The sequence below is a fragment of the Ciona robusta genome, chromosome 2 (genome assembly GCF_009617815.1).
Source record: "Ciona robusta chromosome 2, ASM961781v2".
Classification (NCBI taxonomy): Eukaryota; Metazoa; Chordata; class Ascidiacea; order Phlebobranchia; family Cionidae; genus Ciona; species Ciona robusta.
Genome location: NC_143236.1, coordinates 4,518,364 through 4,532,713, shown reverse-complemented (window position 1 = coordinate 4,532,713; position 14,350 = coordinate 4,518,364). Strand labels below are relative to the sequence as shown.

The window sequence follows — 14,350 nt, the reverse complement described above, 5'->3', positions numbered from 1 at the left end:
GTATTTCGTAACATATATTTTTTCACATGAAAAATTTTTGACGACTATATTTTCATCATGCGATCATAAAATCAACGGCGAGTGAAACGTAGTTTAAATTCATGATAAACTAAACAAACTAGCGATAAAATACATACGATTTTCACTCTTCAGATATTCGTGCTAAGTACTTTGCGGCTGATGTGATTATGGATGGGTCGGTCTGAAACAATACAGAATAATTATTTGTCCTGTAAGAGTTCGGCGACTACTTATAAGACGTTATGAAGACCGCAACCAGTATATTGGATAACTTTCTGCTTTGGTTGCCGAAGTCGTAGTATTGGGTTGAAAAAAATGGCCACTTTTATATAACAAAATAGAGATGACGCTATAGTGGGGAGGACGTTAACACAAAAATGTTTTAGGATTGCCTTTTTCTGACCAATGTCTTACGCCACATATAAATTCGGAAATCAAGATAAAACATCGCAAAATACGAACGGCGCTGGTATTCTTTCTACACTAATTTTAAGCTTGGCGGACCGACAACCTCGTTTGATCGTTGGGTTATTGCGGCTAGTAGAAGGTATGGAGCGGAATAAACAGGAAATCGATGAATAATTGAGACTTAAAAGTCCTTCACTGAAACCCAATATAGATGCACCTGGTGCAATCAATCAACTTTCCCGGTTATAAGCTTCATGTAATAAGTCTTCGTTGCGGAACGCTACGAATTCTGCACCCAAACTAATTAGGAACACATGCACGCTAATGTAAATTTCGTACCGGTAATGAAATGATCATACAAATACCACAGCAGCGTTACATCCTTCGATAATATAACATTTAGGGCTCTACATTATCCTCCCAACCATATAATTGCAAACATGCCTATTAAAAAACCTTTGAAGTGTGATTCTTTGCGAATCGAGTCACGCGCGTTGTAAAGTGTCGAAAACGACATACCTCACGGCCTGTACCACAAGGCTTACAAAAAGAGATATTCTCCGCTTTATTATTTTACCTGTGGTTCCTCCCTACGTTCTACAAACACTTGCTTCTTTCTTCTTGATGAAACTTCGACAGAAGCAATCTGGTTGTTTAAATAAAAGAAATTTTGTAACATATAGTAGGGCGGGGAAGATGTGACACTTTTAGTCATGATATCCGAATATCTTGACTGGTTTTAATCAATTAACAACGATCTATAGTAGTCGTGAGGATATGTTTTTTTTTATTCTTTGCGTTTTCTTTGTTTACTACCAAATGGGACGGGAAAATAGAATGAAAAGGTGTCCCATCTTCCATCACCCTTCTATATATGATGACGATACCACTTCGTTCATGTTGTTTACACGTTTGAGGAATGAATTAATGAAAGAAATATTGAAGTCGTACCATTTGCTTGTTGCCTGCTGTGACTGGTGAAATTTGCTCTGCCTTCTCTTGTATTGTATTATTGTAAACAGTATTGTAAACAGGTGGTGGTCCTGTAATTTGTGGGAGAAATCAAAAACTATTTCATTGGTTGGACAGTCTAACAGTATTAAAAATATGTGGAGACCCTTAACATACTTATATGTACCTGACAGTTCTAAGACGATGGCCATCAACTGCGCATTTTTTTTCTTTAGTGATGCCAACTGTTTCTGATTTTTCTCATATTCCTCTTTTAAAGCAACACATTGCTTTGTCGCCTGGAAACAAAAACGTTTCAACAAGTTGCCCGCTTGCAAGCAGGTGCACCAGTTTGCACCTAATACATACATGCACACAAACGTGCAAAAAAGCTGAAGGCTACCTGAATAACCACTTGTTTTACATGTGGCTGTGGAGGAGGTTTCTTCAGACAGTTACTTAAACGTAGCACCCTGGAAAAGACAAAATGCAATAATATTAATATGATGAATGCACGAATGTAACTTGCTTTTTACTAGCAAGACTGGAAACAGACAGTTGTTATAGCACGGGTGTTTATACACTTCGTGCCAGCTTACGAGTTACGAAGTTTGTTACTTTGTGGGTGATTATTTATTTTTTTTATTTTTTTATGTACGGCTGATAATTTGTACAACCCATTAGTGACCACGGGGTTGGAGCAATTGCCGGTAACTGTCTTGCTTAAGAAAACATACGCCCCCAATCGACGATGCCTTGAACTCATTACCCCCTAGATGATGTAGATACATGATGTATTTATAGATGCGAAATATATAAATGCTTACGCCTCTCTTAGTGCAGCTCGTCTCATTTTTTCTGACCGAACGTGAAGTAATCTTGTCAGATCCTTTTCCGGTTTATCTCTCACAAGTCTCTGAAACTATAAATACCTAATTATTTTCTGCTCTCCGGTTACTACACAAAAATAATTTTGACATCTTATGATTACAGTTTTCAGACATTCACGCAGTTTCAAATAAATCCTACTGTAAACTAAAAATTCTTGAAATATACTGATTATCGTTTACTGCGTTGTTACCAATTCTAATTTGATATAATTTAACTAGACATACAATAAAACTATAGAAGTTTCGCCAGAACATGACAATCACTAAAAATTAAGGGATCACCCATACGAAAAATTTTAGGAAACCCGGTATAAGAAAAGCTCAACTAAAAATACGGAACTGGTAAGATACTCATGAGTGCCACTAATTTAAAAAACTTTACAATCAAATAAATGTAAATAAAACATAACAGCGACGATGGGTAACACTTTCACTCACCCCTTCCCTTATTTCTTCAACCTCTTCTTCCAAAGCTTTCCTTTTTTTCTTCGCATTGACATAAGAAGTTGCTCTGCATAAAACAACAAATAATATATTTAATTTAAAATCGCAAAAAGTTGCATATATTTGTTTTAACCTACTAGTGGTCACTAATGGGCGGTCTAAAGGACCAGCCTTGTATAAAAAAATAAAAAAGTTTCCCAAAAAATTATTTACAAAGTATTATACATTCGTAAGCAGGCACGGGGTGTATGAAACAGAACACCTATGTTATAACAACTGTCGTTTTGCAGCCACGCAAGGATAAAGCAAGTTGCATTCAGGATCATTAAAAAGAAGTAATGATTAGTAAGAAAGCATTAATTAAAATATTTTAACAAATCTATTGTTTTTAGGGTGATGTTCCATATTTACAAGCAATATTCTAAACAATGAAACACATACAGGTTTGTGCTGTGAACTTCTTTGCTTCTTTTTAATAAAGTCTTTGCAATCAGTGCGGTGTCGAACTCACCACAAATATCAACTTCCTCTTGCCCTGGCAATATCTACAACAATAACATGTGTTAAAACTAAAAAGAAAATTTATCAACATCAACACCACTATACCATTGCTTGATATTTCTCATTTCAAAACTTTTTATTAAAAATCTGTGTAACTTTAGGTCTTGAAAAATATAAGTGTTCAATGTTACACAACCCAAACTGACAAAACTTTTATGACGTATTTATGAACATACCTGTCCAGTGTACCAAGAGATCATTTTTCCCTGTTCGTAATTCTCATCAGCGATGACTTGATCTGGATCCTGATCGAATGTTTCATTCTTCCGGATGCCACTCATCCTATCTGTTAATGATGATGATGCATCTGATCCGCTTAGTTCTGCTGACTCATGGCACGATAAACTGTCATTTAAATCTGTTAAATCAAAATTTGTTTGCGTGGAAACAGCAGAAAAAGAAGTCACATCTGAGATCTTATCTTCAAAACCTTCTGGATTTTCTTCTTTTGGTTTAATCAATGTTGGACCATTAAGAAGAGGTGGGTCTGGTATGGGAACATTCTTAATTGCTTTGCTCATCATTTGATTTAAGACATTCTGCAGATGGTTTTCGCTCTTTGTTAATCGAGTGTCTTCGATTACAGATGCTCGGATTTTGCAGTTCCTGTCAATTTTGTTTTTGTTGACAGGTCCACTAACAGGCAGTGCTTGGTTTTCTACTACTGGTGGTGTTTGCCCCGTGGTTTTGGGCAGTAAAGGTCTTTGTTTTGGCTTAACAACATCCGAAACTGGCTGCACCGATAAGCCAGGCAGTATTACAGTTTCTTTCGAAGAAGAAGATGCTACTTGTTGTTGTGCTACATCAGTCTCGACGGATTTTGCTTTCTCATCTTTTAGCACCTTCAAATTTGACTCTACCCGAAATAATCCTTTGGAAGCATGGCGAAATATTAAGGACGGTATGGGGTTGGAAACTACATCCCGCGGAACAGTACCTGTTGGTGTGGTTTTTGATTCAGAATCTGCTGCAGTGTTGACAACAGGACCAGGACCAACTTTTAAAGCAATATTTTCAGGTTTGACCTTGAAGCATGGATAAACAGTGGTAAGCTTGGTTAATGGTTTATTCTTAATTGATGGTTTCTTGGTTTTCTCGCATGCCTCTGGTTGTTTTTTGGGGGGTTCTTTTACACTGGATTCATGTAAGTCAGTTGGCAATACAATATTTTTCTCGACATGAGATGAAGGATGAAGTTGGATGTAAGGTGTGGGTACTTGATGAGATGGTACAACTGGCTGTGGTTCTTGTGGCTCATTCTTCTTTTTTATATTACGCAATATCGGCTTTGGGCATGTTAATATATTCAAGGGGATGTTACTACCTGAGAGAAAAATAGATGGAGCTGTGTGTTGGGATGCAACTTGAGAAGCAAACTTTGCCAATTCACTTGCTGAAGTGAATGTATAACATTTAGTTGGTTTTTCTTCCTCTTTAGGTAACTCAAATGGCTGCGAAACATATTTCAGTAGCTCTGTTGTCACTGCAGGTTTAACAACCGATACCTTTTTTGATTTTGCATCATTCGCTGTCACAGATTTTGAACGGGATGACAGAACAGTAGGAACCATCTTGGGTAATTTGTCTTCCTTAACTGGTTCATTGCTTAGTTTGTTTAAACAGCCCAAAGTACCAAGTTGGAATCGCTTTGTAGTTGGTTTTGGTGGAGTTGGAGTGATTTCAATTGGTTCAGGTGGTATGTCTTCATAAACTTCGTTGTCACTCTCTGGTGTGATGCGATCTTTTAGTGTGAAGATACCAAGAAAGGATTGGAAAGGAGCACTTTGATCCTCATCAAGTTCAAGCATATTCATCACGGTGGAGGCAAAGTTGTTGGGTTCTTTGTGTCCTCCCTTTGATATTTTCACCTAAAAAGACAAAAAAATGTCTGGATATTTAGAAACCACTTTTGCTGGAATTGTTAAAATTTTATGCATAACCTGTTTGTGTGAGCTGTGTTCTGCTGTTTACCCCACTGTTAGCCATACTTATGGTTTAAATTAATAGGCAAAACATATGGTACTAGTATATTATACACCAATGTTAAAGCCTAACTTACTAGTGAAATCTGCTGGGTTGGTGAGACATTCAATGCTTTTTTTACTTGTACAGTAATGTTACGTCCCAGCACTTTAAATGCTTGCACACGTAGAACTTCCAGACAAAACCCATCAACTGAGGTACAGGTGTACTTCCCCCGCTGTGTTTTCTAAAAGAAAAGAATGAGAGTTGATACAGTGTAGGTGTCACAAATTGTTTTTTTTTGTTATTGTTGTTATTGGCCTTAAACCATTACATTACAGCAGGTGTGACGTGACACCGTTTATCATGTCATGCTTCATTGTATTGCAATGCCAGAAATCATAGCATTTTTTGTGGAGAAAAAGTATAAACGCGTGGCTTTCAAGTTAAATGTATAATTATAATAAAAGCTTGTTGAAGCATAGCGGGGCATTTTGTATACGCACGAATTGAGAGACGTGAAATTTTAGTACCCGACAGTAGGGTTAAAAGTGGGTGTGTGTAATGAGTTTTTATGCAGGAAAATTTCGACAAATTTTATCCTACATTACAGAATGGTTGAATTAAGAGACGTGAAATTTTAGTACCCGACAGTAGGGTTAAAAGTGGGTGTGTGTAATGAGTTTTCATGCAGGAAAATTTCGACAAATTTTATCCTACATTACAGAATGGTTGAATTAAGAGACGTGAAATTTTAGTACCCGACAGTAGGGTTAAAAGTGGGTGTGTGTAATGAGTTTTTATGCAGGAAAATTTTGATAAATTTTATCCTACATTACAGAATGGTTGGGTTGTGTGAATTTAGGATATTCATAAATTAGACAAATAAAATATTTCCAAACACTGTAAAGCTGCACTGAATAAATTGATCAAGTCCGAATGGGGACACTTGAGCCCTAATATAAATAGGGACATCGCTATTGGAAGCATGTCACTTTCTGACATACAAGGGTGTTGGGGTAATGAGCCAAATTTGGCCTTAATTAAGGACCTCACCTATACAGAATAGAAGTCCGAATTAAAAACAATGCTTAAAAAATGCCTAATATAGCTGGAAAACTTAAGAAAAACAAGTTATTTATATTTCTTACACCAAGGCACCCACCCTGAGTTCATTATGACTTTGAATCATACATTCAATCATCTTTTCTCGACAAATTGACCAATCACATGTAGACATGACTTTGATCACATGAAGCTTATTATGACCTGTCATGTGACAAATGGAAATATAATATTTTGTGCGGCATTAAAAAGTAAAACAGCATGCAACAAATCAATACAGATAAGAGAGTAAGAATTGCAGAATGGTAAAGTTAGAGCTATTTGTTGGAAAGAATTTTAAGAGGCATTCGCTTACAAGTTTAATATAGTCATATCTGCGGTAGCCCCAAAGCAGGTATGAGGTGCATAAATAAGGAAAATGTTAAAGAATGCCATTGCCACGCATACTGAGACATCTGTGTCATGTATTCATTTATTTATTTATGGTTAAATAATATAGATTTGGTCCAAATATCTTATACTGATTAAGTTTTACCGAGTATGTATAATGTATATTTATGTTAAAAAAACTTCACCACAAATTAGAACATATGTAGGGTATATAAACGTTTTTTTTATATATAAGTTGTAACCCCTTAACAATACAAGCTATGAAAGTTCTTACTGTTGTTCTGTGGGTTGACCAACTGTATAATTGAAATTCCAGATGCGGTGGAATACGATCCAAACTCCATGATTGGGAATGGAGCCTGCAAGAGAAAAAAGGGTTTGCTACTTTGGAGCATACTATATGAAACAAAATGAAAAAGAAATAAGAAACAATGGAGCTTATGGCGTCACACAGCCAATTAGGCATGTGAAAACTGCTTCCAATTTGGTACAAATAATTGCTTACGTTGATTGCCAATGAAAAATTATGTTTCTAAAACGTCCGAAGACACAAACTGCTATATTTGCGGATGGCTAGCTGGTTTAGATAATGCAGGCAATTCTCGTAACTTACAATGTGAAATAGGGGTATAGTCAAAGACAGATATTTGCTACATTTTTTCATGTTTTATTTAACACTTGCATAAAGTTTGTAAGCTTTTGATTTAAGAATGTATACAAAGTATGAAACTATTACATTTAAACCTAAGCGGAACTTCATAAAAATCATTCTTTATTTTTATTTAAAAAAATATATATTATATATATCTATTTTGGGAATATATATTCACCTGTTTTTCTGTAGGTGGAACTACCTGGTGGGTTGTATCTGCTGATTTTATTGCTTTTGTTGTTTTGTTTCCAAACCCTCTACACCTTGCAGCAGTACATCCAAATGTTGGAACCTAAGTTTTAGTAAAAAAGGTATATATTTATACCATACACATATGAAATTTTATAGTAGGTGGGGGAAGATGGGACACCTTTAGCACGTAATATCCAAATATCCTGATCTCGTTTTGAACAATTAACAATGGTCTATGGGAGTCGTAAGGATATAGTTTTATAATTCTTTAAATGTTCTTTGTTTACTACCAAATGGGGGCGGGAAAATAGAACGAAAAGGTGTCTCATCTTCCCCCACCCTACTATATTAAAAGAACAAAATAATTAAAAAACATGGTTAAATTAAGACAACAAAGTATATTGTTTAATTATTAACTTTTATCACCAAAAATAAGATATTTTAATATAACTAGAGACACCTTTAAAAATAGTTTCACCATATTAAATGTAAAAAATATTACAAAACAAACAGAGAATTCCATATGTAGCTTGTATATCACAAGCTTATAAAAACTGTAACATATACCGTTTCCTTTGGTGAGAACTGACAGTTTAAGTTAGGAGTGATTGCAAAAACTTGCGGAAGAAGAACTGTGTCGCTGTATAGTTTAATTTCTCTCCATTGAAGTTTATGCTGCAGAGTTAATTTTTAAGTAGAATAGCAATTCCTTTTGTTTCTTTGAGGTTTACAAACCTTGCATATTGTAACTGATGTTGTTTTAGGCACTTTCTTGTGCCTTGCCAGAGAAACAGGAACTTCCGAGAAATAGAGAGACTTAAAAAGTCTTACCTTTGCATTCAACCTGAATTTTTTTGGTTTTAATTTTTCATTTGTTTTGTTGACTAGGTAAAAAATATATCACCTGTGCAAACGGTAACTTCGTAAAACTTTTTTACTTCGTATTTTGCCAGAGCTTTTCTTCCAACCAACTTTTCTCTTATACTTTACGCGAGGATACGAAACTGTCAAAAGGCTCAGTTTAAAACACATATTAAGAAGTTCCTGTAATAGCCTACTGTATGTAATTTTAAGATTGATCTTCTTAATAGAAAATTTGTGCTGTATTTTAACTTAAAATATAATGTTATGACATATATATGACCAGGGGCGTATACAAGGGGTTGGGAGAAGGTCACGGTGGTTCGGACCCGCTCTTTTAAATTTTTTTTTAATCATTTTTAAACAAAATTTAAAAAATATTTCTGTTGTTTTTGTATAAAATTAGAACCCATCCTCGGTAAAAAACATAGTATTGTAATTTAAAAACAATCTTACACCTTTCTATCATGTGCGTTATTATTTATGTCAGTCAAGGTATGTTTTTATCAAGCATGTTACGTTTTATATGTGTCCATTTTCTAGGCAAAACGTACAAAGCCCCCCCCCCCCTTTTAAATTCCTGGATACGTCCCTGTGTATGACCAGTGACCATTACCCTAAACACAACGAAAAAAGGCAACAAAATACATTTTCACATTGAGTAGAAAAAACTATTCAAAAACATGTATATGCAAATAGTCGGAACTAGATTTATAGATTTTTGATAAAAATGGTACCGTATCCAAGCATACGCAATAGGCGATCGGAACCAGATTTTCATGACAGTGGAAATAGGTATGAATAACAACAAGAGAGCACAGCTCTAATGAATGGACATTTAGTAAGCTAATTTGATACTTGATTTACTCATCTCGTCAGATAATTTTTTCATTCTATAATAAAAATATCAAATTATAGGCTTTATAGCACTTACTTTTATGAGCTTTTGTAGAACAAGAAGTATCAAACAGGGATGGAGGACCTAGCGTTGGACATTCCTTATTCTCAATTTGTATTTCGCTCTCTATATGCAATGGAACCTCTTCATTTTCACAAACTTCCCAAGGAAAGTTCAGCAAACATGAATTTGAAGTTTCATCTGATACAGAGGCCACATCTACTTCCTCAGCAAAGTCAGCGTTTTCAATGTGAGGAAGTTCCTCGAGATCCAAGATAAGGTCCTCTACCTTAAGAGATTGGCTGTCCTTCTTCGGAGATGCAGAGACTTCTTTTCCAAGAATATCTAGTTTGACAGCACCGACAGCATGCTCACTTAATGTTCCAGAGATCTTCATTAGAAATCTGTTAGTTCTTGGTTTAACCGACACCCTCAGCTTTTTCTTCTTTTTCGAAGAAACCTCTTCAAGGGAAGACATGTGCTTACGCTTTCTCAAATTCCTCTTTGTCATCTCTTGCAGAATACTATTTACTTGAAATTCTGTTGAAACTTCTTCAATAGCCCCATAGGATGGCGAATAATCTTTTTCCAACTTATTCCATCTTGAAAGTAAATGCAGTGCTGTCATCGAAAACTGTGCTTGAGTTGCGGATACGGGTTGAACAAAAGTTTCTGAGAATTGTTGTTTGCACTTCGACTTTTTTATCTCTCTGCAACTTAATCTATTTCCCTTTGGTGCCTGTAACACCTTCTGATTTTTAAGTTTGTTCTTTCTCTCCAACCCAAGATTTAAAAGTTTCTTTTTTAAGGCTTTGTTACGTTGTACATTTCTTGATTGAACTTTAGATGGGCTCAATTGTCTTTTGGAATGTGGTATGCCTTTTAATTCAAGGCTCTTATACCGATGATGTACATGTTCCAAAGACTTTCTAGCCCTTGATAAGTTAAATGTAGGCTTTAATACAAGGCTATGAGATTGATCTTTAGATAGGTTAGATCGTCTTTTACTTTGATCATCATTTGAAGAACTTTTGACTAAAATGAATAATTGTAATTTAATAAATTAAAAACTAATGGTAAACTTTCAGATGCAACAAACCATCATTTTCTTTTGAAGTGGACATTGAGGGTGTTTTACTTTTGCGCTGAAGTGCTGATTCCAATGTTTTCACATAGCTACACTGACTGGTTGGAGTGACATACTTAATTTTTGACACATCTGATTGTGCATCAGCCAGTTCAGATATAAAAGACTGTTGAAGACTTTCAACTTCATTATCAAGTAAAGCATCAAGTGCTTTACTGGAGAAAACAGCTTGATCAGCATCTAAGCACTGTTCAGATAGTTTTGTGTCCTTCGAAGAACCTGTAATAAAATGTGTAATCAAAGTCCGTTCTACTAAAAAGCTAAAATAAAAGCTTGCCTGTGTTCTTTTTTTCACTTTGTACACCTAGAGATGCATTTTGAAAATTCCTATCATGTGTCTCATTAAAGACAGCATGGCTGTAAATAAATAAGATACAAGCTATTGAGTTTGATAATATAAAGTTAACAATTTTGTAGCTGGGTTAAAATGTACATGATTTTGCATTACATATATATATATGTATATACTTGAAAGCATTTTTCTAATTTTTGTTTGGTTGATAAAGTTTAACTTGATCATGCAAGTTCCATTTAAAGTGTGGTTGACTTTGGTATTTAAATGATATTAATGCTGGTTTGCATTCTATGTTAAAATAAGTCTCTATGTAATGTAAATGTGCTCATACAACAACCTATCTAACATGTCAAGATAAGTAAAAAGGCTGCTGAATTACCTGAAAATGCCTTTTTCCTTTTTTATGTTTTTTAACTCTGGTAAGATTTTTATGTTACTTTTTGCTTTATGTTTCCCATCTTTGTTTTTATCCTTTCGATGAAATGACCTTACTTTTGATTTACTGCGATGCTGCTTATGAGTCAAGGAATAAAAATTTGTTGATGTGCTTGCCTCTAATTTTCTTTCAAATGAATCAAACTGCTGACATAGATTTATTGAAGTGTTGCCATTGAGTTTGCGTCCAACATCTTCTATAAGTACTTTACACGATCGCTTCAAACAGTCCAAGCTAAGTTGCAAAGACGTCCTCTGGTCATTAGTGTCCAGTGTGTATTTACTTCTTTTTGCAGTATATTTTTTGTTTGAATTTAACATGTCATACAAACTTCGAAATCTTGTATTTTAATTTTATCAATGAAATGAGAAAAACTACTTTGCCTCACAACATTATTTTCAGTTTGCACGAGCTTTTCGTAAACTGTACCTAAATAGAACCTGCGAAGGCAAGCCGCAGGGATGACTAAATACATACTGTGTTGTATATGCTTCCACGACGTTTACACAAATTCACGCTGTCTGTAAATTAACTTTATACATTTAAGCGCATATAAAACATTAAAATATCGTAATCCAAACTTGGTAAACGACTACATAACTCCACCAAATTTTAAATGAAATTTTGTCTGAAACTTACCACGTGCTTCCATCGTGTCAATGGCGCGCATTCTTCCCGCTTCGTTGCGGGGACAATGAAAAATTTTTTAACGTATAGAAATATATAACATTTTGTGTTTCAGATATAGCATCCTCTAAAAATTAAAAATGTACGTTTTTTCTTAGATTTGCTTTTTAAGCTGCTTTAACAATGTTAAACTATGGTTTTGGGGAGTGGTTCGCTCTCTGTACTAAAGTGCTTTGTGTTTGTCTGTGCGTTGGGCTTCTAATCGAAACAAAGGAGCATGTGAACTCATCGAGTAAATATGTGTGTAGTTCCCTAGATGTTTACATTGATTTTATTTGGTTGATATCCAATATGACTGCTGTGTTGGCACTTTGTACAGTATTAGGCACACAATAAGTTAAACATGGATGATAAAATAAACATTGAGGAAATGTTGTATACTGTATCATTGAACAGTGGATCATCTAGTGAGGGAGAGGAAAATGTGCTGTTTGAGCAACAAGACGTACAACCTACTAGAAATATGAGAAACCAAGGTTTGTTTACTATCAGCAAAAATAACAAAGTAGACTATTTATAATAATGAGTCTAATCGATTCTCATAAAATTATTTTTAAGACTGTTAATAAAACAGGGAGGCCTATATACTGTATTACTGTTACTACTGTAACCTACACAACACATATAAATGGTATGCTTCTTAGACAAAGATGACAGTCCTGATGAAGTCGCTGAAAAGGCGAGAGTAATTGGTGAAATTCTTCAGTTGCAAAACACCCTTGAAGATCTATCCCAACGTGTTGATTCAGTAAAGGAAGAAAATATTAAACTCAAGTCAGAAAATGAAGTTTTAGGAAAATACATTGATAACTTAATGTCAAGCTCTTCAGTGTTTCAACAATCAAGCACAAAATCTAAAGGGCGGACAAAATAATTGCTTTAAAAAAATATTTCATTTGTTGTTGTTTTTAAATGTAGTGGTTAGTGTTAAGCCATGTTTATCATTCTATACCACTCTCTTATACTGTACCAAAAATTGTAATCACTTTTTTTCTTAATATGGTGTAGATAATTTGTACTGTAAAATTATCTAGTCCAAACTGCACAGACTTGCTTTTGTTGCCATGCACAATGTGTACTTGATTTTATTCTTGTGATTAACAAATGCAATGACATGAAGAAAAAAAATTTCATCTTGTGGTTATCTTTAGATATGTGGTTTCTGTTTCAACTCATAGTATATTTTTTAGCAAAGCACACTTAAAACTGTACGTTGTAATCACTTATAATTGATATTGCCAAATCATTTAGCATGTTGTTTTGTCTTGAAATTTTATTTTACTTATGAAGCATAATATATATAATACAAAAACTGTAAAATAAATACAGTTACTATTTACTCTTTATCACTCCATTGGAGTTAGAGTAATAAACAGTTTAAATCAAAAGAAACAGTTTAAATCAAAAGGTACAAGTAAAGCTGAAAGTGCAAAACCTATTTAACAGCTCATTGCATGCAAAGCATAATATAGGCAGCAACTGCCAGAAATTTCATGATTCACACAGAAATACATTCTTGAGGAAACTTCCACAACTGGGAGTCATGTGGATTCCGTTCTGGGCAAGCTTTAAAGTAAATATGAAATTAAGTTATAAGATCATTACAAATAAAATTGCTATTACAAACCTGTCTCACAGTTCTTTCCGTAAAACCCTGTACCAAAGCATTGACATTTAAACTGTCGCCCTTGCATTGGTTGACAGTACCCATGATTTTGGCAGGGGTGAGTTCTGCAAATATTTCCTGCAAATCAAAGTTATTGATTAATATTTTTTAATTCTCCCCTTCCCCTTCATACTATTTATGAAACAAAAACACAAAATTACTGTTTAATCGTCTGCACGTCCGTTTTGTCCTATATACAAAAGGATTGATGCATGCTGATTTCTTTTTACAAGCACATTTTCCATTCGTGCGCACATTGCATCCTCTCCAGACTTTTCTTACACAATTTGATGGTCTTGGACTGGTAGACTGGCAGTATGCACCTGACAATAAGTACTAGTTTAATTATTCATACGTTGTATATTTGTACAATTCTACATAAGAAAGAGAAAACAAGGTGTTATTGGTAAAGTCTAGCTACCTAAGGTGCAGTTGAAAGTTAATGAAAGAGATACCTCATGACAAACAGTTTCAGGCTTCACTATATACAGAAACACTACTTTGGACATGCAGTTTAAAACCCAAGGCAATTGTTAATCGATACGTTTAAAAATGAACATCCCTACAACGTTGTATAACACGGTAAATAAACTTTAATATATAAGAAATATAAGTTAAGACTTACCAATGACGAGTAGAGATAAAACCACAAACGCAACCTTCATACTATCATTTGAAATAATGTTCTTGATTTCCAAAGGTTAAACTGTTTGTTCGTTCTGCGTAGCGTTGCCGTTGCGAACGCCTTTGGCAGGATTATGTACGTCACAATACATGGCTTTGTTCACAACCCGCGACAGACCTGTGGTCGCAGCTTGTGGTAA

The 14,350-nt window shown here is 34.7% G+C and overlaps 3 protein-coding genes across 3 annotated transcripts; 1 reads left to right on the top strand and 2 right to left on the bottom strand.

Moving 5' to 3' along the window:
- Position 1: 1 nt before the first annotated feature.
- Positions 2-11,866, bottom strand: LOC149740375 (uncharacterized). Its single transcript, XM_089871703.1, has 20 exons — positions 11,117-11,866; positions 10,720-10,799; positions 10,395-10,661; positions 9,332-10,330; positions 8,441-8,540; positions 8,272-8,380; positions 8,104-8,211; positions 7,523-7,636; positions 6,967-7,051; positions 6,403-6,506; positions 5,335-5,484; positions 3,452-5,143; positions 3,156-3,259; positions 2,709-2,781; positions 2,208-2,302; positions 1,784-1,853; positions 1,568-1,679; positions 1,381-1,472; positions 1,007-1,075; positions 2-202 (listed from the first exon to the last, which is right to left on the bottom strand). Exons 1-20 carry the CDS (start codon positions 11,491-11,493, stop codon positions 143-145), a joined length of 4,860 nt encoding a protein of 1,619 aa, XP_089727829.1. The 5' UTR covers positions 11,494-11,866; the 3' UTR covers positions 2-142.
- A 213-nt stretch (positions 11,867-12,079) lies between these two features.
- On the top strand, positions 12,080-12,993 carry LOC149740374 (short coiled-coil protein B-like). Its single transcript, XM_089871778.1, has 2 exons — positions 12,080-12,336; positions 12,505-12,993. The coding sequence occupies exons 1-2, from the start codon at positions 12,204-12,206 to the stop codon at positions 12,732-12,734; spliced, it is 363 nt and encodes a 120-aa protein (XP_089727904.1). The 5' UTR covers positions 12,080-12,203; the 3' UTR covers positions 12,735-12,993.
- LOC149740373 (uncharacterized) lies at positions 12,928-14,342 on the bottom strand. The gene is made up of 4 exons (XM_089871777.1): positions 14,152-14,342; positions 13,688-13,849; positions 13,488-13,604; positions 12,928-13,426 (listed from the first exon to the last, which is right to left on the bottom strand). Exons 1-4 carry the CDS (start codon positions 14,189-14,191, stop codon positions 13,359-13,361), a joined length of 387 nt encoding a protein of 128 aa, XP_089727903.1. The 5' UTR covers positions 14,192-14,342; the 3' UTR covers positions 12,928-13,358.
- Positions 14,343-14,350: the final 8 nt, after the last annotated feature.

What these genes read in the sequence shown, in the direction of transcription:
- LOC149740375 (XM_089871703.1), bottom strand. Translation starts at nt 11,493, where the DNA reads ATGTTAAATTCAAACAAAAAATATACTGCAAAAAGAAGTAAATACACA. An exon ending in TTGAAGAAATAAGGGAAGGG is followed by an intron (nt 2,303 to 2,708) that starts GTGAGTGAAAGT and finishes AGGTATTTATAG; the next exon opens with TTTCAGAGACTTGTGAGAGA. An exon ending in CAGCAGGCAACAAGCAAATG is followed by an intron (nt 1,076 to 1,380) that starts GTACGACTTCAA and finishes TTAAACAACCAG; the next exon opens with ATTGCTTCTGTCGAAGTTTC.
- LOC149740373 (XM_089871777.1), bottom strand. Translation starts at nt 14,191, where the DNA reads ATGAAGGTTGCGTTTGTGGTTTTATCTCTACTCGTCATTG. An exon ending in GACGTGCAGACGATTAAACA is followed by an intron (nt 13,605 to 13,687) that starts GTAATTTTGTGT and finishes TTTGATTTGCAG; the next exon opens with GAAATATTTGCAGAACTCAC. An exon ending in CGGAAAGAACTGTGAGACAG is followed by an intron (nt 13,427 to 13,487) that starts GTTTGTAATAGC and finishes TTTACTTTAAAG; the next exon opens with CTTGCCCAGAACGGAATCCA.
- LOC149740374 (XM_089871778.1), top strand. Translation starts at nt 12,204, where the DNA reads ATGGATGATAAAATAAACATTGAGGAAATGTTGTATACTGTATCATTG. An exon ending in TAGAAATATGAGAAACCAAG is followed by an intron (nt 12,337 to 12,504) that starts GTTTGTTTACTA and finishes TATGCTTCTTAG; the next exon opens with ACAAAGATGACAGTCCTGAT.